Raw genomic sequence first — 26,426 nt, forward strand, 5'->3', positions numbered from 1 at the left:
TTATCCAGCATTGCCATTTTGGAGCTGTTGGGGGAACTCCGAATGGATTTGGAGCCAGCCACAAGGAGGACCCACACGCAATACCAGATATCACAAAACTCCTTGCAACATTGCACTTTTTTGCATCTGGGTCATTCCAGCGTACGGTTGCAGCGTGAGCTGGGATCTCCCAATCTCGTTTTTTCAGAAGTGCTGTCCGACGGGGTCGGGGTTCTCCCCCTGCGCCTGTGGAGCAACGTGCCAAATGCTGCGGGGATCTCATCCACAGTCACAGGCCAATACAAAACACCTGTTTTTTTTTTTTTTTTTTTTTTTTTTTTACTGCAGCACATACCACCTTAGGGAATAAAGGTTGCCAATTTATAAATATATATATATATATATATATATATATATATATATATATATATATATATATATATATATATATATATATATATATATATATATATATATATTTACTTATTTATTTTTTTTGTTGGGGGTCACTGCAAGATTTAAATTTCTTAATGCACTAGTTTGTACAGACTACAAACTACTTTGCCGCAAACCACAAAACGCGCAAAACCATAATTTAAATAGGGCGTCTCCAACAGTTTTGCACCTTCCACCAGTTACGCAATCACTCTTGTTAAATCACCCGCAAACCATGGTTCAGCCCCTCGCGCAAAATTCCAGTTTGCGAGCGCAAATTACTGCACGCAAAATTGGATCTTGATAAATCCGGCCCTTAGAGTATTCCTTAAAGCTGTGCCTTATTTTTCTTTATTTTTATACAATTTCTGTTATTATTCATGAAGTACCTTGCAAATGTTAATATATTGTCAAGAGGTTTGATGTGTTATCATAGTCGATGGAAAATATTTCTTGTTTTTCTATGGTGCTGTAATGTTAAATTTGAATTGTAAAAATAGAAAAAAAAAAAAAATAGCAGTCCAGGAAGCAAATGGGGCTAATAGAGGCTTATTATGTTGCACAAAGAAGAGAAGCAGTAATCTATTCATGTGCAAGGCAGCTTCGTTGTCATAGCAACTGATACCCATTTTTATCCTTCAGCTGACAGGCTGAGTGGGCGGGGCTAACCATTGACTAGCAACTGTCAGTCAGCTGTGTGAAAAGCTAATAAACATGTCCTAAAAACTATGACTAGCTTTCCTCCAAAAGGGCATAAAGCATGAGTCAACAATCAGGACATATATTATTACAATGAAACTGACACAATAAGAGAGCACAACGGTTTGCCTTCCTTATATATACAAAAAATAACCAAATTATCAATTAGATTTTATATATTTAGTAAATCTATCTATCTATCTATCTATCTATCTATCTATCTATCTATCTATCTATCTATCTATCTATCTATCTATCTATCTATCTATCTATCTATCTATCTATCTATCTATCTATCTATCTATCTATCTATCTATCTATCTATCTATCTATCTATCTATCTATCTATGTATCTATCTATCTATCTATCTGTCTATCATCTAAATTAATTTCAACAGGCTCAAATTCGCATTCTGTCCGCGTTCTATTTTGAAATAACTACATTTCCCACAATCCTGTGCAGCTGACCTATAACCCAAAATGTCAGCACCCTGGAAGCTCATGCAAGGACTACTGTTGTTGTTTATAGAGTAGCTATATTGTTATTCTGGTGTATTTTTCAGAGCCAGAGGTCTGCCCTGTCTGCCTCCTTTAATGTTAGCATGTTGCTAATCTTGCTAATGCAGCGCAGGTAGTTTGGGGGGATTTGTTAGCTTTTCTCCTGTCTTGGAAGCAATGCTGTTAAGGCTGACAGCTTTAATAAACGATGTCGTATTGTATGGTGAAGCAGCTTTGTGATCTCCCTCTGTTAGGGCGGGTTTTACAGTTTAAAGGATGTAGTAAAGCCTATACCCTGCGCTACAGACACCGCTGGATCAAAGGTCTTCCTGTATCCTGCAGCTCCAGGAGCCTGAACACACAACCAGACAAGGTAAAATAAACAACTAAGAGCAGTGGCGGTTCTAGGTGAAGTTTACCAGGTGGCCAGGGTGGGGCTGCTGTTTTTAATGGGGACACAGAACAAAAATAATAATGATGAAAACCTGGTTTTATCTTAATATAGCTGAAGTGTAAAGGTGACTGCATTTTTTAAAGTTAATTGTAAAGGTGAATGATTAAAGTTGTAGGGAAATCATATATAAATGTCAAATCATTCTGGCTTAAACATGCATATAAAAACACTCTTTATCAGACAATATTGTCCCAAATCTTTCTATAAAACAAAATCCTGTCTTAAAATCTGAGGATTTTTTTTCATTATCTTATACAGGCCAGTTAGTTATAAGTCAGCCTGAACACCTAAATTCAACCAATCATATATCAACGGTCATCTGTCAATCTAATTTTCCGGTCACAGCATCTTGATTCATATGTCGCAGCTAATATACGCAACGGTTGAAATAAGAATCATTATTTCCTTTCCCATGGAGTTCCGTCCCAGTGTTCACGGGGATGGACGTCTGTGTCTTCAGCAGGCTTAGAGCTAACAGAGCTGGCAGCGTTGTGAGGCAAGGGCTCAAACATGTACGGCTGGAAGCCTTCAGGGTTTCCGCGGGTCATTAAAAATCATTACAAGTCATTAAATGTGATTATCTTGGCATTTAAAATGCTTTATTTAAAAAATAAATATTTATAAAAACAATTTTGTCAGGTACAGTATATTATATCTTGATATATTTGTGCGGAACTGCTTCCGGTTGATTGCAAGCTGTATGTAGCTCAAGGAGGAGAAAAAGCTAGAGATTGGGAAAATGCAAATTTCAACAAAAGTGGCTGGAAAATTAGGAATTGGGATTGGGAACATGGCTGCAGCCTGTCAACGGTAAAAATGATTGTTTTTGGCGTATATATATATATATATATATATATATATATAATTATCGCGTTATTAACGCGTTAACGCGAGGCCATTTTAACGGCGATAATTTTTTTAACGTGAGATTAACGCTATGTGGTTTTATGGTACAATTTTCCAAGTACATCCCGCTGCAGCCTGCGGGAAGGCGGGGCTATTTTCACCCAGTGTATGCATTTCTCATAGGCTTCCAGAGCGGAGCTCCTCAAGGGAAAAAGACGCTCATACACTGGGTGGCGCTAGTGCCTTTTCTTTAAGCCCCACCACCAACAAACAAGTTGAGTGTCTGGTAACTAGTAGCAACCTGAAATACGCTGAGAAAACAGATTACTGAGGTGAAATGGAATCTGCTACGGCACTTTTGCTGTCTGTGTACGCCACAGGTCAGTATCGCGTGTGTGTGTGTGTGTGTGTGTGTGTGTGTGTGTGTGTGTGTGTGTGTGTGTGGGTGGGTGTGTGTGTGTGTGTTCTCATTTTTGTTAAGAGTCTGAAAAGTAACTTTCTAGAGCATAGACTACCTCCATCTAGTAATGTCGGTCTATTGATTTTGATGTATTGATTGAAAATTGTTCATTATTATCTTGGTTAATTAACATCTAATGTTAACTCTACTACATTTTATAGCAGTAGTGTAAAATGCTTGTCTTTGTTCAAAAGACTGTATTAACTGTAAAGACTGTCTTTTACATCAGCCTGTTTTCAGGGCCTTTTTTTTTGGCTACATATTTGTTATTTTTTGCTACATGCCTCCCCATCTTCTTGCCATATGTTTCTATGGCATAAATCAGTATCTGTGACCTGTTCTCATTTAAAAAAAAGAACATTGGCACAAACCTAGCCTGTATGTATTTTTTTGTATGTCATCGAGAGTATTTAAATGATTTTCAATCAGGAAAAAAATGTGCGATTAAAATGCGATTAATCGCGAGTTAACTTAGGCATTGATGCGATTAATCGCGATTAAAAAATTTAATCGATTGACAGCACTAATATATATATATATATATATATATATATATATATGAGAGTCATGGGTACTTGTTGATGGCAGCAAAAGTGTTTTGTAATGACATAAAAGCGTTAAAAAGTGTTAAATTAGAGCTACTCATTCCTGTATAAACCCTGACTTTCTACACCAAACCAAGCTTCTGCCGCCCTGGCGTCCTCTTCCACAACATCTTCGTTCCCGCTTTCCTCCTCTAAATAAATAATGTATGATGGAGGAGACTCATCCACGACCTCCGACTATAAACTCTCCTCCTCTTGCATGTTTCCTCTGTCCATAGCGTTCCTTGACAGTGTCGTTTCTAAGTCACTAATTAGTGCTACTTGGTGCCAAGGGAATTTCCCATTGGGAACCTACTAGCACTAAGTTGCTAACTGGTTAGCAACGATGCTTCCGACAAACCAGCTACAGTCAAACTTGTTTGCGAACCTGCCACCAGAACAATCCCGCCCCCTTGATAATTAACCAATCACATTCACTTTATTCACTCCTGTAAAGTTGTGCTCAACTCGGGAGAATTAGGAAATGCAACGGTTGGAACAGCCACTTCCCTACGACTTTAAATTGTTCCAAGTCAATTATCAGTTATATGCTGCAAAAATTGTCCATCTCTCGTATGGCGATTGATACACTAAGCAAGAGAAGGTTGCTTTTGAGAGGATTCTACTTAAAATAAGTACAATAATCTGCCAATGCATTGAGGCAATTGCACTTAGCAAGCTTCTTGAAATCATGATAGTTATTCGCATAACAAAAATGTATACAAATCTCAAAACAAAATCTAAGATTTGAGTGCAGTCCATTCTGTCAATGGATACAATCGTGACTTATTTTGTATGACACAGCAAAAAGTAGTCTAAAATGTAAAATCTTCTTAAAACGAGCGGTAAATAGCACGATTGCCAAAGAAAATTGTATTTTTCCCTCAAAATATGTAATTACATATAAACTACTTGAAATAAGAAGATCGATAATTTTTTTAAATTGAAATCATATTATTACATTACAGTAAATTGTCTTACCTACCTGCTCAAATTGAGGCAAAATACACCCCTTTTTTCTTTTCTTTTTAAACAGTGTCCTATCTGGCGATGTGGCAATAAGAATAATTGTCTTCATGCCAAAAAAGGACCCAACAGATTTTGCTTTCACAAGTGGAGCAGTACGGCTATTGCCATAGTTTTCCACTTGATTTATGCATTTAAATTGTTTTATTATAATTCATGCAGGGAGTATTACAGATTATATGGACACTGCAATATAAGCAGAACAGGAAAGGAAAAACAGGAAAAATTTGTAAAATACACCCCTTTTAAAGAAAATTGACTTATATGTCACTTTTTTGTAGTGTATTTTTTAAGTACAGGGGCCATTACAGAGGCCAGGATCAGTTCTCTAGGGGCTCTGGCCCCTGTTGGCCCCTGCCTAGAACCGCCTATGACTAAGAGTCCTTTAGATTAGTGGTGTGTGGATCAGTGGCAGTGAATGTTGGATTAATACACCATTGTTGCATTTAATAGAGTAAGCTGACGGCTCTTTGTTTTTCCCAAGGATCCCATCGACCTGTCAAAATTCCCTGTGGACAAAATCAGGAATTTCTGCATCATTGCCCACATCGATCATGGGAAAAGCACTTTGGCTGACAGGCTGTTGGAAATGACAGGTACATCTTATGTGCTTTGCTAAAGGCTCCATGGAGTGTTTAGCAAAGGCTCTCAAACCCTGCTTGTTAAATTCTGTCTCAGGTTGCTTTGGTTTGAGGCTCTGCATCATAACAAACAAAACAATGTAGGAAATGGTTTACGGTCCTCTATCAAAACCAACCGAGGGCCACAGTTTAAAATGGTATTATGGTGGCATTACAAGACATAGTTGGTTTGGTTTTAATTCTCAATGGCTGCACTCTGTTGGTCTGAATCAAACCTTTCCAGTCCAGTGCATTTGTAATCACATTTGTCGTACCCCTGGGCTTTGTGCTGGGTCCTGTTAGTTTGTCTCTTATGCACACTTTGAAAAGCAGTTTTTTACATAACACAGCAAAAGATACTCATACATACAGTCGCTAAAAAAAAAAAAACACCCTATGAAAGCCTGTGTCACATATATGGACATGTGTGTATTAAGTATATTTCAACGGTACTGAAAATGTTTTTTGTTACGTAAGTTAATAATCAGCAAAAGCTGATGAGAGAACACATTTAACTGAACATGAGTAGAGCATTGCTAGTCTGAATCCTGGATGCAGTTTTCCTCATTTTTAACCTCAGGTACTGCATTCATGCGCTTCATCTGATCTCATCGCAATGATGCTGAATGCACTGATGTATCAACTGATTCTGATAAAAGGGGGAATAAAGCAAATCCACCCATCATTTTCCATCATGCTTTGTCCCAGCTGGGGTCCCGAGTGGTGCCTGTTTCCAGCTGTCAATGGGCGAGAGGCGGGGTCCACCCTGGACAGATCGGCAGTCCATCACCGGGCAACACAGAGAGAAACGGAACAAACAACCATTCACGAACAAACTGGCACCTAAAGCTGAGCAAACACTGCAATTTTTCCAGTCAATGCAAGCGGCTACTGTACAGTGTCAGTTTATAGCTCATGATGTTTGTTCTCACACTGTGCGGCCCGACGCTCTGATGCAATCTACCTGCTCACACCGTATGTCTAAAAACCACGTCGGCCTCAGCTCTGCAGTGAGATGGAGCTACTCGGACTCGTCTATCCAGAAGCCAAACGAGTAGAAGAGGAATATAAAGCTCACTAGAGTAAAACTTGCTGCCTTGGCGATTTAAGCAATTTTGTGCTGAAAGCCCTAAAAAGAAAAGGCGAGATGTTTGGACAAAGACATGGCTGAGGAAACGTGGCTACTACAGTCTGTCAGTTTTACAGAAAGAACTCCATTTCACCCCCGCCATGCTTCAGTGTTTTAATCTGAGAGGAAGAAGAGGAAGAATCCTTGTTTGGGCACTGAGCAATTTGCCCACGACGGCCGATTGAAAATCAAACATGTTTGATTTTTATCCCGACCTCACGATTCCTGATCGGGAGGTGGTCGTGAGAGGCTGATCGCCCCTCGTTAACCCCTGTACACTACAGGATGTACGATGCACGATTAGTCTGAAAGTTTTTTGCCCGAAAAGGGCAAAAAAATCGCACAGTGGAAGCTCGTCTTAAGGAGAATTTAGAGAAGCCAATTAACCTAACAGTCATGTTTTTGGACTGTGGGAGGATGCCAGAGTACCTGGAGAGAACCCACGCATGCTCAGGGAGAACATGCAAACTCCATGCAGAAAGACCCCGGGCCAGCAATCGAACCCGGAACCTTCTTGCTGCAAGGCAGCAGTGCTACCCACCGCACCACTGAGCAAATATCTGTTAAAAATATCAGTCAGATAATATCATAGTGTGTTGGTCTAGCTCTGAGATCAACTCGTTACCTGCAATCTTATATGTTTCACCCATTTTATGTGTGGAAAGCTAGTTCTTTATCCCCGTCTAATTTAAAGTTAAAGCATCTTGGAGCGTTTTTTTGTTTAAGACTGACTTTCTGTAAGGTGACCTTAAATGCTCTGAATGTTCCCTCTACATAAAATCCGCTATTATTATCGTTGCCATTTTGTCAGCACGATGTTTGCAGGTTTGAAATGAACGTGTATTCATGCTGCTTTGAATTGTCATTAACTGCTGATGTGGTTGGAAAACAGGAGCCATCGCAAAGACTGAGAAGAACAAGCAGGTTCTGGACAAGCTTCAAGTGGAGCGGGAGAGAGGGATCACTGTGAAGGCCCAGACGGCCTCCCTGTTTTACAGCCATGACGGACAGGAGTACCTCCTCAACCTCATCGACACGCCGGTAAAATTCCCGCCTTCGTCTTTGGATCTCTGGTCTGTCTTTTGTGAAATTCAGAACCTGGTGGAATTGGTGCATTTTTGTTATGTTCTTCATATTTCTGGGCTGCAACTTAAAAAGTATTTTGTATGTGACAGAACAATGCAAAGTAGCGCATAATTCTATGGTAGAAGAAACATGATCAATAGTGTTAATTTTCTTTCCTTTAAAAATACTTATACCTCAAACAACAGTGCACGCTTCACAACAGACGCTGCACCAATCTGCCTATCTATCTCCCACTCCATCTTCCCCTCATTTGTGAGCAAGACCCGAAGATACTTAAACTCCTCCACTAGGGGCAGCATATCCTCCCCAACCGGAGAAGGCACTTTGCCCTTTTCCGGCTCAAGACCATGGTATCTGATTTGGAGGCACTGATCCTCATCCCGGCCGCTTCACACAGATCCAGTGAGAGCCGTAGATCACACCCTGATGAAGCCAACAGAACCACATCATCTGCGAAAAACAGAGATGTACTCTTTATCAGATGATATTGTCCCTAAATTTAGAAAGGCCAGTTAGTTATACGTCAGCCTGAACGCCTAAATTCGGCCAATCATATATCAACGGTCATCTGTCAATCACATTTTTTCGGTCATAGCATCTTGATTCATATGTCGCAGCTAATATACACAACGGTTGAAATAAGAAATAAGAATCATCTACTTTCCCATTGAGTTCCGTCCCAGTGTTCACGGGGATGGACGTCTGTGTTTTCCCATTGGGAACCTGCTAGCACTAAGGTGCTAACTGGTTAGCAACATGCTTCCGACAACCCGGCCACAACCAAAAAGCTTGCAAACCTTCCGGCACAACAATCCCGTCCCCATGATAAACAACCAATCACATTCACCTTATTCACTCGTGTAAAGCCGTGCACCACTCGGGAGAATTCGTAAATGCAACGGTTGGAACAGCCGCTTCCCTACGACTTTAAGGACTGGATTTGCATTACTAGATGGGACAAGTTCCTTTATCGTGAAAACTTTTAATGTTAGACGCCGCTTCTCTTCTCTCTCCCCAGGGACATGTTGACTTCAGCTATGAAGTGTCTCGCTCCCTTACTGCTTGCCAGGGTGTCCTGTTGATTATCGATGCCAATCAGGTAATAAATATTTCTTTCATTGGTTAGGATTTCATGCTTCACCTTGTCAGGACGCTGATCTGCTGTCGTTTTTAAAAAAGGGAATTCAGGCGCAAACGGTGGCCAACTTCTACCTGGCATTTGAATCCCAGCTGACGATAATTCCTGTGATCAATAAGGTACCTTCAGAACCGCCAGTGTTACAGTTATTCTCCCAGTGATCTGCAGCAGGAAGGTGACTAAGATGTTTTTCCTCAGATTGATTTAAAGAACGCCGATCCGGAGCGAGTGGAGTCTCAGATAGAAAAGGTGTTTGATATTCCACGAGAGGAGTGCCTCAGGGTAAAACACGCAGGACATCTTCACTGTTTCCACGTATTGTTTCCTGCACACTTCCCCAGAAATGTGTCTCCCTGTGCGCCAGATTTCAGCCAAACTGGGAACCAATGTTGAAGCGGTTCTTCAAGCGGTTGTCGAACGGATTCCACCGTAAGATTAGCTGGTTTGCTGCGTCTCGCTCTTGAATGCTGCCCTATGCTGCGGAAATTTGAAGTGTTTGTCTTCCTGTTTTTCCTTAGACCTGCTGGGAGCATCAGTGAGCCGTTTAAAGCGCTGGTGTTTGACTCCAACTTTGACCACTACAGAGGAGTGGTGGCCAACATCGCAGTGTTTGGAGGTCGGGTGAAAAAGGGGGACAAGATCGTCTCGGCACATCTCAGTAAAACCTACGAGGTCAACGAGCTGGGCCTGCTGCGGCCCGAGGAGCATCCCACGCAGAAGCTGTACGGGTTTAAATATTATCAATCAGTCTGCTGGCTTTTACCCTCAGTACTAGCAAACTTAAAAAAAAACAACAACAAAAGAAAATAGATGAAAACACTTCTTGCTCATCGGCTGATTCCAACATGTAAACTACCAGGTTTTTATAAATACAGCACCAGGGCGCTCACTTCAGAAAGCAGGTTTAAAATAGTTACTGACTTATTCAGGATTTTAAGGTGACATCAGTCAGTGAACTGGACTCAGAATTAAGTCGGCCTGGATTATAAGGGTGGGAGTATATGAAAAAGGCCTCATCAATGGAATGAGAAAGCATGATCCCCCAAAAACGTTAAAGGGCTGCAAAATAAGGAGATTTAATGTGGCAGAGAACGTTCATTCCATATAATAGATGAATATTATTCTCAACATTATAATAATTTAGCGTAAAAAGTAATTATATTTTTTGTGCAAGTTTGAAATAAGGGCATGCAGGTGGTGCGGTGGTTTGCAAGCACAACCTATGTACGGAGGCCTTAGGCCCCGTCCACACGAAGTCAAAACGAACACGAAACGCTAATATTTTCCAAAACGTTTGCTGTAAAGACGGAGACGTAAAATAAATGTGATCGTCCACATGAATGCATGAAAACGCTGCAAAATGTATGCCAGGCCTGTAAGTGGTGCTGTGGTGCCAAAGCAAAAATAGGCGACGAAATGTTGGGCATGCGCACTAATATTTATACAAGGTTGCCCTGCAGGTCCATTTTCGTGGTTCAGTCAAATTCAGGTGCTGAACTATGTCGTCGATATTGCTCTGTTCTTCCTGGAGATATTCCAGAAGAAGAAGATTCTGTTGTAAGCCCAACAGCAGGGTGAGTAGCATGAGCAGCAACCATTCAACACAGTACGGCGCCATTGTTGTTGTGATACTGTGTTTAGAGGCGACGCAATGACGCATGCGTGCAAGAAAAAAAATGCGGTCAGAGCTTAAAGATGGAAACGCGAAAACGGTGTTTCAAAAATCTTCCCACTCTGAAGGCTGAATAAACATAAGATCATTTACAGACCCCCGAAACGCCGGTTTCGTATGGATCAGAGGCTGGTTTGGTGAAAAATTTGTGAATTTAGGCCAGGGTTTGACTTCGTGTGGATGGGGCTTTAGTCCTCGACGCGGCCGACCCGGGTTCAAATCCGACCTGTGGTCCTTTGCCGCATGTCTCTCCCTCTCTCTTATAGCCACTTTCCTGTCAGTCTACTGTCAAAAAACAAGCCACTAGTGCTGTAAAAACTCGGGGGGAAAAAAAGAAGTGTGAAATAAGTGGCTAGGTTTAGCCCAACAGGCTCAAAAAGGATGAATTAAGATGAGACATCAAAATACAGTGAAATATGGTCCAGTTTTCATCTATTGTTATTTTTAACCTTTACCTACCTAATTACATCCTTTGTTAGCCTTGTTCAACTAATTTGATTATATGAAAGAAGTTTATGGTGTGCAGGTGGCACTGTGGTTAGCGGTTACCCCCTTTTCTGCCAGAGTGCTGTCGATAAAACGAACAACTAGTGTTGCAGAAACAAAAAAAAAAAAAGTTCAGAATGTTATTTATATTCTCAAAACAAGAAGTCTGACCAAATGTAACTGTCTTACTGCACTGTCAGAATAGTGCAATTATTTTTCTCAAAAAGACATTAATGATGTATCAGAATCTGCTTTACATATATATATATATCAGGGCTGAAACAATCAGATTAATCTCGATTACTCAATTATTGAAATAATTGAAGTAATTTAGTAATCGATTAATTCTTAACTGGTGTATAGAGGCTATAGAAGATGTCTGAAACTGACAGAGTGACCTACTTAGAGCAGTAATAGCATCAAACTTCCAAAATAATATAAGAAACATTTTGCATTCGAGATAAAAAAAGGGGTTTCATCTGTCATTATGCTCTATCCAAAAAAATAACCATTGCAGCCCTAATACAGGGGCTAAATATATATATATATATATATATATATATATATATATATATATATATATATATATATATATATAGAGATGGACAATTTCTGCAGTGTAACAGCTTTCGGAAAGGTTAGTTATATTTGAGTTAGTAATATATTTAATTATATTTGTTAGAAACATGTTGGGTAACATTATTGTACAAAAACAAAATGGAATAATCACTAAATAGATATAAAAGTAAGAAGAAATGTTCTTATTGCTTAACTTATTTTGCAGCACTGCCTGATTGTTTGCACAGCCAGAAACTAATGCTTTTGGGGGGAAAGTTGGAAAGCATTGAAATATTTCCCAAACATTTCAGTCCGTGACTTTATAAATGGCAAAAATTACTTCACACAATATTTATGAATACAGTGTATGTTTTTTAATCACATTTCACTTTTCAAGCATCATTTTAGATGTTTTTTTTTTCAATTAGTCAATTTGACATTTGATTATTTAGTCATGTATTTTTATATTTATTATATGTAATAAATATTTAAATTATGCATTAGATAAATAAATCTATAAATGTTACATCTACTCATACAGTGGACATCTGTTTCATGGGATATTCATATATGTTTGATATCTACTGTAGATTAATATATTCGATTTCATGTTGATGTTGCGTTTGTGTCTCGGTCTGATGTGGGTTTTTGTAGCTTTGCAGGCCAAGTGGGGTATATGATAGCGGGGATGAAGGATGTGAAGGAGGCCCAGATTGGCGACACTCTGTACCACCAGGAGCAGCCAGTCCAAGCTCTTCCTGGGTTCAAGCCGGCCAAAGCCATGGTGTTTGCCGGTAGGATCCTTGGCTCCTTGATCGGCTTTAAGTTCTGTTATTTTTTATTTAATTTAAATATAATCAGATTAGAACAGGAGCTGGACAACTATCCAGGAGGTGTTCAACAGCTTAATGCAATTGTTGTGTTTTGCTGCTAATGTGCATCACTTCATGTTTCCTGCTCCTCAGGCATGTACCCCATGGACCAGTCGGAATATCCCGCCCTGCGAAGCGCCATCGAGAGGCTGACCCTGAACGACTCCAGCGTCACAGTGCAGAGAGACAGCAGTCTGGCCCTGGGAGCAGGATGGAGGTCCGAACTGCTGCTTTGAATCAGAGGAGTTTTCTGCTTCCTCTAACAGTTTTTATTTTTTATTTTAATTTCATTCTGGTCCCCTTGTCTTCCGTCAGGCTTGGTTTTCTGGGTCTTCTCCACATGGAGGTGTTCAATCAGAGGCTGGAGCAGGAGTACAACGCCTCTGTCATAGTAACAGCCCCCACCGTGCCCTACAAGGTGCTCCTCTCCTCAGCTAAACTCATCAAGGTAAAAGCTGCTTCTCAGACGCATATCATTCCGTTTTACCGCTGAGTTTGCTTTATACTGATAACATTTGATTGAATCATAGATCAGAGGTAGCTTGTGTCACGGCTGGCTTCCTCTTTAAAATGATATGTGGTCGTTGCAGCGTAGGAAGTCGTTAGCCAGAGTGCTGCTGCTCATAAACAGCAGCCCCAGCTTTTGGTGTATGCACGCGCCTATGATAGCATGCAAATTGATGCACTTTATTAGAAAACCAGCTAAAGATTAAATATTTTGATGCAAAAATGGGATTAATCTTGTAATGCTGTAATTATTGTGTGGAGCTCAAAACTTCTAAGTCTATCAAAAGACCTGCTGCTCATTTTTCTGCAGGGAAACATCTATGGAGTGAAATCTGTTCCATTATTGTTGCAACTTAAGAAAACATTTTGTGAATAGAAATTAGAAGGGCGTTGAATGTGACTTTGCTGTTTCTTTAGATTTAAATTTTTTTCCAAATTAGCATTTTGTTTTCCAAAGTTTTTTAACAAATATTATTTTGTCAAATTTATCTTTTTCCGACTGACTTTTAGGAAATATGTTTATTTCATATTGTATTTTACGGATCCCATTTTTTAGCCCTTGCTGCTAATGTCCAGCAGACCAAACGAAATGTTCGCTCCTCATTCAAAGAATTTGAATACAATTCGTAAAACTTCATTTGAAAAAGAGAAATTTACCCTCAACACCTTTTTCTGATTAAGAATTTATTTCAAATTTTCGTTCTTTGATTGTATTCTTTTACATTTCCATTTAGAAACATTTATTGTTTTTCTTTAACTTCAACAATAAGGAAGAAAATTCACTCCATAATAATCAGTCCTGTTTAAAGGGACGGATTCCTCCTTCCTCAGGTTTCCTAACACGCATATCTTTACCCTATTCTAGAGTGTCTGTTAGTTTTATTAATGGTGGAAATACTCTAAGGCAGGATTTTCTAAACCCTGGGCCTCCAGATCTACTGTCCTGCAGATTTTAGATGCATCCCTGCTACAACACAGCTCAATCACATCACTTTCTACCAGACCTTTGCCAAACACGATGGCATGCTGAAGAGTATTTAGTTATTTGAATTCTGTGAAGCGTTTGGTTGAGTATGGATGCATCTAAAATCTGGAGACCCCTGCAGTAAGGCAGAGGTCACGGAGTAGCGTTCAGTTTGGTATATAGACAGTTTCCTGATTCACATATTTTATAAAACACCTCAACACCTGTTGGTTTTTTATTTTTTTTATTTTATCTGTCTTAATGTTGGCAGTGGGCTTTATGCTGCCCTGCAAGTCTTTAAACCTGGTTTGAATGGAGACAAAGCCATTCTAAAGCACATATCAAGGAGCTCATTTTGAGCCTGGATCCATATTTATTTTTGATTCTGTTCATGGTGGAGAATCCTGCTTCACAGCAGCAGGTTGAGCCAAACATCCTCTAAATGTTCAGGGTCATCTTTGAGCACCATTTCACTTTTCTTTCACCAGTTCACCACAGTTCTTCCAGCTTCACACTTTCTCTGCTCTCATTTTCTCATCATCTTCTCCTTCTTTCCCATCGCCCGGCTAACCACAGGTTTGCCTGCTGTGTCTAAAAGTAGCAGCAGCAGCAACCCAGACTGGCAGCAGCTCATTGGATAATTTATATCACGTGTAGCCTGGTCCTGACGCTCCAGAGGGCTTTAGCGTATTAACAGGAGAAGCGGCGCAAGTGAAATTAGACACTGTCGTCAGACAACATGCGGTCATTTATAAATGTTTTAAATCTGGTTAGGTCCAGATTAGCCTGCAGGTGGATCTGGATTTAAGGTCATATTCTATAATTTCTGTTGACCATAGATAAGTGGTTTTTGCCATTTTAGGTAATTTCATCGAAAGAGAGCTGCTGCATCACCTTCTGGTATTTGGGCCTCTATAATCCCCCCCTGGTCCTCTGTGTCCCTCACAGGAACATGGCAGTGAGGAGGTCACCATCGTGAACCCGGCTCAGTTCCCGGACAGATCGGTCGTGTCTGAATATCTGGAGCCGATGGTGTTGGGGACTATTCTGGCTCCGGACGCTTACACCGGCAAGATCATGAGTCTGTGCTTGGTAAGAGGAATGATCTAAACTGAATGTCGATGCAACTATGTGCTCATTGGTCAGAGGAAACGTTTCAGCAACAGGGACTCCAGGTGGATCTGCTGGGGAAAAAAAAAAGGATGAAGGAGTTGAAATTAAATTTGATTATTAAGAAAATGTAAACAAAACCTGGTGAAGAGGACTATGCTTAAACCTTGTACGTGTTTTAGAAGAGGTGTTAACACAAAGTGTTAAAGATCCCTAAATCACTGCTCGCACTGATGGATGGCAGTAACGGCTTTCATGGTTTATAAGCTGCGGTCAGTTGGCTTCCACTTGTACAGATCCAATCTTTTTAACTGCCACGTTTAAAAAGAACAACCAGGAAACTAAGAATTTACACACCTCTGCCTTCTGGGACTTAATTTTTCTTACAGAAACACTGAGGCAGGATTTTATAGAGGAGGATTACGGCCAGTATGTACAAAATGAGTAAGATTTTAATCTCAGAATAGCATCCATTAGTAACAGCAACCAGAGTCAATGACAGACGTGTGAGTTTTGCAGAACAAATAAGTTTCTGTAGTACAATTTAAATCACTGAGGCCTACCTGAAGATGCCGCAGAGATGTTACTGCAGCTTTCTACTGCAACCATTCTGTCTTAGACACCAGCACTATTGTTTCACTCAGCTGAAAGATCTCCCATTGATAAAATGGCATTATAGGCCAAAAAGTCAGAATCTGGGGTTAAATTCAGGATATAGGATTATTCCAGAAAACAGGCCTGGAGTTGTATTCAGAACTTTTCTGCTACAAGGCAACAATGCTACGAGCTGATGCAGCCTACAATAATGGGATTAGTCAGAATTCTGAGGGAACAAAGTCAAAATTACAAGTAAAACAGTCAGAATTCTGAGATCATTTAAAAACCATCCATCCATCTTCTGGTTCATCCATCAGGGTCGCTTTGGAGATGGTGTCTATCTCCAGCAGTCTATGGGCAAAAGGTGGGGTGCACCTTGGACAGGTCGCCAGTTCATTGCAAATATTTACATTTTTAGAATCAAATTTTTGAGATTAAAATCTGAATTCTGAGATTAAAGATAGATTTTTTAGATTATGTTTTGAATTCTGAGGAAAAAAAGTCTAAATTCTGGGATTAAACTCAAAATTCTGATCTTAAGGTCGGAATTCTGAGATTAAAGTTACAATTCCGAGAAAAAAAATATAAAAAGCTTTGGGATTAAAGTCAGAATTACAACATAAAATCCTAGATTAAGGTCAGAATTCTGGGATTAAAGTCTGAATCTGAAATTAAAAGTATTACTCTGAGATTAAGGTTTGATGTCTGAGAAAAAAAAGTCTAAAATCTGAGCTGAAAGTTAAAAGTCTTAAAGGTACACTATGCAACCGGTGTTGATTTTCCAGCGAGGCTCCCTCCAGAGGGCGAAAGTAAAAGTGTACTGTCGTAAATATGCACAGCTGTTCTCCTGGTTTCTCCGTCAAGCCAGGCGCGGTTGTTTTGAGCTTAGCAGACAGGCAAACGCAACGAATGACTGCGTTCACACCACAGCTGGCGCGACAGAAGCAGCGAGTTTACATGCAACGTAACGTCAAGGCGCAGCAAAAGGTCCCGCAGCGCGTTTTGAGCAGCAGGCGCAGCACGTCTGAGCAGCTGAAGCAGCGCATCGGGCGCGTTTAAGCATCTGACGCAGGGAGAGAGACACAGCGCTGATGATCACTCCTCTTAAACAGTTTATTGACGCCTAAATTAACTTAAAATGCAGAAATCTGCCGGCAGAATATGCAGTTTGGATTATTTAGATGAAAAACACCTACCAGCTGCCGCAGTGAACCGCGAGGAGGCGACCAGGCCAGAGGCTGCTGATGAAGGGTTTCCTACTGTCGGCGCACCGCTGGTATGTGGGGGTCTGAGCGGCTCCGACAGAAAAAATATTGTAAGGCAAGATGATAATCTGAATGAACTGACGGCACTGATTACGTTTTCAGGTGTATTTTCTCACTTAAACACATATTAAAACTACTTTATTCCCACTGATCACAGCAAATATAGCTGCAAGGCAGAGAAAGGATAGTGAAGCTCCGCCCAACGCGCGCCAGACACACTTTAACACCGCGCAGCCAGAGCAGCAAAGCTGCTTCAGCCGCGCGTCAGAACTAACTGGTACAAGCAGCAAAAATGAAGCAGCAGACGCGATTTTGCTGCGTCCGATGTGAGCGTAGCATAACTGCAAAAAGATCGCCACTGTGCTAGCAACGAGAATGCTTTTAACTGGGGGCGTGTAGCAGTTCTCGCCGTAAAGCAAGACTGACTCTCACGAGACTTCTGAGCCTGTGGGTGCGGGTCGGTGCTCCTGCAATTGCAAGTGCGGTATTTCCCCCACAGACCACCAGGGCGGCCGAGAATACCTTTGTTCAACCTGAAATGACTCATTTAATCATCCAAAACGTTATGGAACACATTAATTAACTGAAAAATGTTGCATAGTGTGCCTTTAAAAGAAAGAGAATTCTGAAATTAAAAAGTCAGATTGAGGAAAAAAAGAAAAAAAAGAATTAAAAGTAAAACTGTCAGTATACTGGAATTACATTGAATATTCTTAGATTACAGTTAAAATTATGAGAAAATGTTTGAGTTTTGAGGAAAAAAAAGAGAATAAATAAAAGGCAGAATAATCTCAGAATATGAGAGGAGAAAAAAAATCCTAATTTAAACTTTATTTTTCAACGGCCCATTTTACCAGCGGCCCTAATCCAGAACTCGAACCCTTGAAACAGAAAGTCTTGGTTGTTCTTTCAGAGTCGCAGGGCGGTGCAGAAGAACGTGGTGTACATTGATGAGCAGCGTGTCATGATGAAGTATCTCTTTCCTCTAAATGAGATTGTTGTGGATTTCTACGATCTCCTTAAATCCATGTCATCCGGATATGCCAGGTGAGATTAATCAATCCCGATAAGCTGTACGTAGTGAAAGCATAGCACATCTCTAAACGAGACTCAGAACAATGGTTGTGTGTTTAAAAAGATCCAGTCTTATCAACAGTGGTTGGTAGAAATAAGTCAATCCTCCCTCTGAGGTTTTTTCAGACATTAAACTCGGGGTTAACTGCAGCTGATTGGTTCCAGCGTCTTTCCTCTGAAAGCAGAGCCTCACCAATGCCATCTGTTTCCACAGCTTTGACTATGAAAATGCAGGTTACCAGGCTGCTGATTTGATCAAGATGGATATTCTACTGAATGGGCGACCAGTGGAAGAGCTCACCACCATTGTGCACAGGTACGGTTTAGAGAGAAATGAGAGCGGGATCACTAAGGATGTTTATTTTAGCCTTTAACCTTTTCCGTCATTCATCACGAGCCATCCCGCTGGTTTTCCTCATCTACCCCACCAGGCCACTCCAGGTTCAACTTCCCTCATCTATTTAATGTTCAAACCAAACCAGACTTTATTCCTTTCAGGTCTAAAACTTCCTCCTAAGCTTCATTGCAGCTCCACTGCTCCATCAGCATGGCTTTCAGTGGCACATCCAATCGGTTTGCTTCTGCTGACATTTTTTTATAAGTGGCCTCTCCCAGTTCCTAACTGCTCCAGTCTCTGTTGTGACTGTTTTCCTTTCTTGAACCATACATGTAGGTTCCATCTTATTATGGATTAAAATCCCTTCCCTGTTCAGTTTTTAGAGCATTTGATGCCGCTTGGTCATGTTGTGGGATTCTAGCCCATCTCTGCTTTCTTTGCATTTTGGAAATGCGGCTTTAGATATATATATTTACCTTTTTTTCCCTCATTTAACCCATTAGATTTTTTTTTTTTGTGAGACAGAAGTACAAAGTGGGACGTCTGGTCACCCTTCTCTACAGGTCTTAGTGGGTTCATTTTGCCATCGTAAAGGTGCGACTACTCCGCGATTACGCGTTGATTGAGTCATTGTCTGATAGTAGTTTACTAATTTAAATTGTTGAAAAAGTTGCGCTTTAACAGTTAAATGCCTTCTTAACAATGACCAGCTGCTTTGATGTCTTCCAGTCAGGTTTCCATGCCAACCACAGTACAGAGACTGCCCTGATTAAGCTGTTCAATGACATCCGTATAAATTAAGACCCTTAAAGAACCACAGTGGAGGTATTATTGTTGATCACTGGATATTATTAAAGCATCTGGTAAACTGTGTCTGCCTTTCTGGTACCACACTGGACTGGTTTAAATCCTACCTGAAGGACAGAAACTTTTGTGTGTCAGTAGGGAACTTTAAATCAGAGGCCAGAAAAATCAAATGTGGGGTTCCTCAAAGCTCCATTCTGGTTCCCCTCCTATTATACATCTACATGCTCTCCTTAGCTCAGATTATAGCAAACAACCAGATCAGTGACCATAACTATGCAGACGACACACAGCTTTATATTACAATGTCACCAGGTGAGTATGAACCCATCAGAGCGCTGGCTAGATGCTTAGAACAGATCAATATGTGGATGTGTCATAATTTTCTATACTGAAAAAAAAAAACAGATCTAGATTTAGCTCACAGCTTCAGCTACTACATCTACAAAACCACTGATTATGGCTGAAATCTTGGTGCCATGATGGACTCAGACCTGAACCTGAAGTCAGCCTTTGATCAACTGAAGAATATCTCCAGGATCAGAGGCGTGCACAGACATTTTGGGGGGCAGGTGCTCAGAAGGGGGGGGGGGCACTTTTTAGCGCACGTGGAACACTTAATTATAAAAAAAATACACGCATGTTGAATGTAATTTGACTTTTATTTGTTACATTCTCTTTGTAACAACGTGAGTTTTCAATGAAAAAAAGTCACATCACCAACAGAACAGACTAAAGCATACTTCTTTCATCTGGCTCATCTCCCCGTTTTCCCTCATCCTGGTCTTTTTCTGTCTCTGTGTCTTCCCTGAACTCTTCCTCATCTCCTGTCCTGGTAGATGTTGATGGTATAGAGCTTCCCTGCTGTGACTGGCTACAATAATAATAACCATCATAACCATCATGACAATAATAATGATAATAATGATAATAATAGCTTTAACAAATATGCCACATTAGTTTAAATAATGGGCTATTAGGGCAACATGACTGGAAGTCTTGTCACGTGGATATGACTTATGGTAGCCTACAAAATAATAGCTATTTTAATACCTGCTGCACAAACCACTTAAAAATAAAATGTGAACAGCTTTTAAGATTTTTCAATATGATTAACCCTCCTTTCTTTGCATTGTGCTGCAATTACTAAATCAATATACAATTAAGACAGTAAAGAGACCAAAATGTGTGAATTTATGTTGCCTAACAAAACCTATACAACAGAATCCTGAGATTAAAGTCAGAATTCTGACTTTTTTCCCATACTAAACTGAAATAAAATTTAAAAATCAGTTAACTTTTAAATTTTTTTTCAGTGGCCCTAATCCTCTTCCGTATTTGCAATTGCAAACTCTACCAAAATTATTTGTAGCCTATGTGGTCGTCCTCACGTTATCTGTCATTGACTTGGGCTACAGTGTAAAACTTTCAGAATCAGAATCAGGTTTATTGCCATTGTTAGTGAAGGAGTTCACAAACTAGGAATTTTTTATGGTACAATCGTGCAACATGAAACATATAATATGGAATAGGTAAATAAAATTATAAAAATATCTAAAAACTGTGGGTATACGTCATGCAATAAAATAGACTAATGTATACACTTAAGATAAAAATATGGATATAAAATATAAAAAGTAAAATAGCATCTTACAAGGAGACAACTAGTTTATCAGGTGACCAGTCGGCAAAATGCGTGTTTGGTGCTGCTGAATGAGACATTTTAATGCACAACAAAATGATTCTGCTTGATCTGTATATTACCTGGCTAATGGGGCACGGGAGAAGCAGCCTGTCAGCGACCGTTCCTGCTATCTGAAAACTGCTATGATGCTGCGCATCTGGCATGCCCTGCGGGCGGCCGCGCGAGGTCACGTGACAAAGGAAGAGAGAGAGGGTCGTTTGTGCGCAAGTAGGTCGGTCATTTCGGGGCATTGTTTCAGTCGTTTTTAATGGCTCAGGTTTTCAAAAGATCATTTCAAAACCGACCTCAGTAAAATCTTAATAATATTAATAATAATAATAATAATAATAAAAAAACGAGTTTCAAAAGGGCATTTTCTTTGATAAAGGGCAAACTTCCTAGTGCTTTAGCACCACCTAGTGTCTATGTGTGCACGCCCCTGTCCAGGATCAAAGAACTAATGTCCAAGCAGGATCTAGAAAAACTCATTCATGCATTTATCTTTAGTAAAGTTCACTGCACATGTGTGTTCATAAGTTTGCTTTAAAAGTCCATCAGACAGCTGCAGATAATCCACACTTCTGCTGCCCGTGTTCTCACTAGAATCTAAAAAAGTAGAGCACATCAGCCCGATTCTGAAGTCCTTCCACTGGCTCCCTGTAGCTCAGAGATTGGACTTTAAAATCCTTCTGTTAGTCTATAAATCACTGAATGGATCAGCACCTCAGTATATCACAGATCTGTTGTCAGTGTATCAACCTCCCAGACTTCTCGGATCTTCCAGTTCCAGGCTACTCTGTTCACCCAGAACTAGAACCAAACATGGAGAAGCAGCATTTAGTTCCTGTTCTCCCCTTATCTGGAAAAAAAACACCAAGAAGACTGGAGAAGAGCTGAAAACCTACGTTCTTTAAAGTTAAAGTTAAAAACCCATTATTTTTTAGCTGCCTTTGACTGATGAAGGTAAAACTCCTAACTGAGGTATTATTAGTTTAAGGCTGAGGTCCAACTGTTTTGTTTGCGTTACTACCTGCTTTTATCATGTTTTCATTCTACTTTCCTTTTGTAAAATCAATCTTTTGACCCCCATTTTGAAAACCCTGCTTTAATGCATGCATGTCAAACTAAAGGCCAGTGGGCAGCATCTGGCCCCTAACAGCAATTTATTGGGCCCTCAAGAGCCAAAGAAGAAAAATAACGTCATAAAGCGGAGGTTTATGATTTTTTTAATGTATTGGAAACCTAAAGAAGTGTGAATTAGGTCAGTGGTTCCCAAACTTTTTTGGCTCAAGGTACCCCTACACATTTGTCCACCCAGCTGTGGTACCCCTAAACTTACATTCTTTTATTTCACATTCTATTCCTCATTTGTGCAATATTTTTGTAATGTCAAGCATAACAGCATGCAGAAACTTTTAGAACTCTTTTATTAAAATAGTAAGCTGATTGTAACAACAGCAAAGATCAGCATTTTCCTAACAAACAAAATATATCCCAAATGGTGATATATTAACATCAATATTTTAGTTTCAAAAACACTTGAAATAAGTTATGCAAATATAACCAGAACATAACAAGTATGGGCCTCAAAGAAATACTTGTACTATTGCAAAAAATGCTGTCTGTCAGTTTGAATGGGACACATGCCCCTGTCTCTGACTGCACAGTCTGTTGATGCGAGGGGGGATTGTGGACAGTGAAACACGGAGATCCTCTTCTACTGAGAGCCTTTGCCTCAGCTTATTTTTCATGTATGTCAGAGAGGAGAAAGCCAGTTCACAAAGGTAGGAGGTGGGGAACTGTATCAACACATTGATGGCACTTTCTGAAATAGAGGGATACTCCTGTCTTACACAGAGCCAAAATGTGTCCAATGACAGTTCACTGCGCTTTAACTTCAGCGTCCGGTCTGCTTGCAGCTCTACAAGCTCATCCTGCCCCTTTGTAGTCAAACATTTTGCTGCAGATGTTATGGCAAGATTGTGAAATGGATCTTAAACCCAGTCAAACTCTGCATTTGTTTGTGGGAAATAGTTCTCAAACCTTTCTTCCAGTTTAGTCAGGTGAGCAGACACAGATTGAAAAAAAACTGCAGTCTTGTGTGTGGCATTGCTAGTAGGCAGTGGAAACATATCAAGATTTTTTTAGCCACCCTCTGTTGCCACTGTCCTAATTTTGCCCCGAAGCCATTGATTTTGTCTGTTGCTGTGAGAAGGGTTTCATTTTTACCCTGCATTTTTGCATTTAGCTCATTCATGTGTTCATAAATGTCAGCCAGGTAAGCTAGTTTTAGCCACCACAAGTCATCATTAATCTGCTCTTGAAAAGGAATGTCATGCTCACTAGCAAAAGCCAGTAGTTCTTCTCTTAGTTCATAAACACGCGCCACTGCTTTACCCCTTGATAACCATCGGACCTCACCGTGTAATAAAAGACCCAGATGTTCAGATCCCATTTCACTGCAGAGGGTGCCAAATAGTCATGTCTTTAGCGGGCGAGACTTAATGTAGTTGACAATTTTGACCGCTTGATCCAAAACCTCAGTGAGATCAGGGGGCATCGTTTTTGCAGTAAGACTCTCCCTGTGGAGCATGCAGTTTGTCACTCTTATGATGGCATTTCTCTCTTTTGCTTTCGTCACAAAGCCTTTAACTCGGCCTGTCATGCACACAGCGCCATCAGTACATATACCTGCGCACATCTGCCAGTTAAGGCCATTTTCCATGAAGTAATCATTTGTGACCCTGAATATCTCATCACCCGTGGCATGATTTTTCAGTGCCTTACAAAATAAGAAGTTTTCTGTTATGCGGTCCTCATCGACGTACCTCACGTTAGCGATCAGGTGACAAACGGCACTTTCATCGGTGGAATCATCTATTTGAAGTGAAAATTTTCCGCTCTGTTGTAGTCTGTCACAGAGACTAGCTTCAATGTCAGCGGACATATCATCAATGCGCTGTTTGATGGTGTTGTCAGAGACCGGAATCTTATCAATTTCTTTGGCAGCGTCTGGTCCTAGCATTACTTGAACAATGTTTTTTCATGCCGGTAAAATTAGCGATTCTGCAATGGTGTGCGGCTTTTTTGCTTTAGCATTGATTTCAGCTATCATATAACTAGCCTTCTGTGCTTTCTCTGACAAACGAACATGGGACAGCATATGTTCACTCTGTGTGGCATTTTGTGATTTTAGCCTTTTGAAGAATTCAATGTCTTTATTTTTATAGTCCTGGTGCTTTGTGTCAAAGTGCCTTGACAGTTTACTAGGTGCCATAGTGTTGTTTGCTAGCTTCTCCCTGCAGATTAGGCATACAGGTGTGGGACATGTAGCATCCCCACTCCAGAAGAATCCGTATTTGAGATGACTGTCATTGTAGTGTCTTATCTTTGGCCTCTTTGCTCCCGCTGACTCTTCAGGTGTTGCTTCGGGTGTGTCCAGACATAAAGGATCTGAACTGGTTCGCTTCACAAACTTGTCCATTGTTGTTTTGCCTCCACCGCGGACACTGTCATAGCGACGCTGTCTACAAGTGATGCCGCCACGCCTCCTCAACCGAAATGCATTATTTGATTATAATTATTTTTCTGTCATTTTTTCAAAGTAGTAAAGAAAACATAAAAATGAAGCCCCTCGTCTTAAAATATATTTGCTTACATCAAAATAAATTTACAAAATTGTTGAAATGTAAAAATGTACATTTAATATAAAACTCTCATCAATCTATGAAAAAAATCCTGCGGCACCCCTGTAGTGACCTTGCGGTGCCCCTAGGTGCCGTGGCACCCACTTTGAAAACCCCTGAATTAGGTTGCAACACAAGAACAATATGTGCCTTGTTAAACTGAAATTAATAAATCAAAAGTTTTATTTGTTCAGTTGCAGCCCCCAGTTTTTAAAGGCTTGGTTGTGCTGGGGTGACCTGATATAGAAATCAGAAACTGCTTTTTTCAAACTTACTCTGTTTTTTAGGACAGATTTCTGAATTATTTGGTATTAACTGCGTTAGAGAACAAAGGTGAGATCAAATGGAATCTGTGGGCTGGTTAAAATGTTTATCACTGCTCCGTATGTAAACGTCACCCAGTCAGCAGGTGTTTTTCTTTCACGGCAGGGACCGCGCCTACTCTACAGGGAAGGCGATGTGTGAGCGGCTGAAAGAATCCATCCCGAGGCAGATGTTTGAGATCGCCATACAGGCAGCCATTGGGAGTAAAGTCATAGCAAGAGAAACGTAAGTTGGTTGGAGTGAGGAGTAAGCAGCCACACCTGCTCCAAGTATTCAAACTGATCAGAATAAATCCTGTCTGCTCCTCTTTCAGAATAAAAGCATACAGGAAAAACGTTCTAGCAAAATGTGTAAGTAAAAGAGTTTCAGTTTAGTTATTTGGTAAACGTCCTGCATAAACACACAGGCGCTTTACTTCCTTATTCACTGTGTGCAGTATGGAGGCGACATCACACGGAAGATGAAGCTGCTGAAGAAACAAGCTGAAGGGAAGAAGAAGATGAGGCGCATCGGCAACGTGGAAGTTCCAAAAGATGCTTTTATTAGTGTTCTGAAGAGGAAAGATAAATAAAAAAAAAACTACTGTCTTACATTATTTATGTTTTCTTATTTGGTCTGAAATGTAAAAAAAATATTAGCTTGATATTCTTTAAATAAACTTTGCAACCTCTTTTCTAAATGTATTTATTTTGATAATTGTGGGAATAATCATGTGTTTTATGAGTGAAATGTTGAAACTCCGGACTTGTGTATTATTTGTCATTACCAAGTTAAACTAGGTAAACACATAAGTCAGCGATGATGGTTTTTACCACATGCTTTGTGCATAACAAGTGATACAATTAGGGAAGTAAGCAGCTTAATCGACTTGATCGTTTATTTAAATTAGTTTCATTCGAAAGTAAAATTTCTTTTGGTTTGGTTTCTGCTGTCCAGTAGAGGGCGCCACTGCTCATTCTTTAGTGGAATGCTTACAATTTAACATCAATTTGTAAACTTAAAATAATTAGTTTTAATGAGTTAGTTACTTAGTACTTTTTTTACGCTTACTTGAGTAATTTATTTACTTTAACTTGAGTAAAAATATGATGAAGTAGTGATACTCTTAAGTACAATATTTTGGTCCTGTACCCTCCTCTTCTTAAAGCTGTGAACAATACTGATGGATGTGAAAAGAGATGTCTGGCAGTGACTTAATTGTCCCAGCAGATGGCAGCAAAGGCTCAGACATCAACATACAGTCAGACTCTGCATCGATGTGATGTCATGAGGTCCTCATCCTTAAATAAAACTTAAATAAACTGATTAATCTGTAAATTAACTGAATATAAATTCTTCACTACTGTAGATAAGCAGCTTTTCTCAGTATTTGTACATTAATTTAGTATAAATTTTTATTTTTCTTAGAACTTTATACTTTTATTACATTTAAACGATATCAGTTCTTTCCACTCCTTTCACTTTCACCACATCGGCTCGTTGTTTCTGTATATATTGATTACAAGATGATTTAACAGCTAAATGAAAAGCAT

At 40.0% G+C, this 26,426-nt stretch overlaps 1 protein-coding gene across 1 annotated transcript; it reads left to right on the plus strand.

Moving 5' to 3' along the window:
- Positions 1–1,819: 1,819 nt before the first annotated feature.
- On the plus strand, positions 1,820–25,561 carry guf1 (GTP binding elongation factor GUF1). The gene is made up of 17 exons (XM_038277615.1): positions 1,820–1,984; positions 5,466–5,577; positions 7,623–7,771; positions 8,835–8,915; positions 8,996–9,073; positions 9,153–9,236; positions 9,319–9,383; positions 9,473–9,676; positions 12,325–12,464; positions 12,636–12,759; positions 12,858–12,990; positions 14,962–15,105; positions 17,899–18,032; positions 18,274–18,375; positions 25,000–25,119; positions 25,208–25,244; positions 25,331–25,561. The coding sequence occupies exons 1-17, from the start codon at positions 1,820–1,822 to the stop codon at positions 25,463–25,465; spliced, it is 2,007 nt and encodes a 668-aa protein (XP_038133543.1). The 3' UTR covers positions 25,466–25,561.
- Positions 25,562–26,426: the final 865 nt, after the last annotated feature.

Source organism: Cyprinodon tularosa, unplaced genomic scaffold, assembly GCF_016077235.1.
Source record: "Cyprinodon tularosa strain WSP-4 unplaced genomic scaffold, ASM1607723v1 ctg133, whole genome shotgun sequence".
NCBI lineage: Eukaryota > Metazoa > Chordata > Actinopteri > Cyprinodontiformes > Cyprinodontidae > Cyprinodon > Cyprinodon tularosa.

Bases quoted from the DNA above. Each gene is read 5' to 3' on its own strand.
- guf1 (XM_038277615.1), top strand. From the start codon at position 1,820: ATGTCGTATTGTATGGTGAAGCAGCTTTGTGATCTCCCTCTGTTAGGG. The intron at 12,465-12,635 runs GTAGGATCCTTG...CCTGCTCCTCAG, and splicing joins CAAAGCCATGGTGTTTGCCG to GCATGTACCCCATGGACCAG. The intron at 25,245-25,330 runs GTAAGTAAAAGA...CACTGTGTGCAG, and splicing joins AAAACGTTCTAGCAAAATGT to TATGGAGGCGACATCACACG.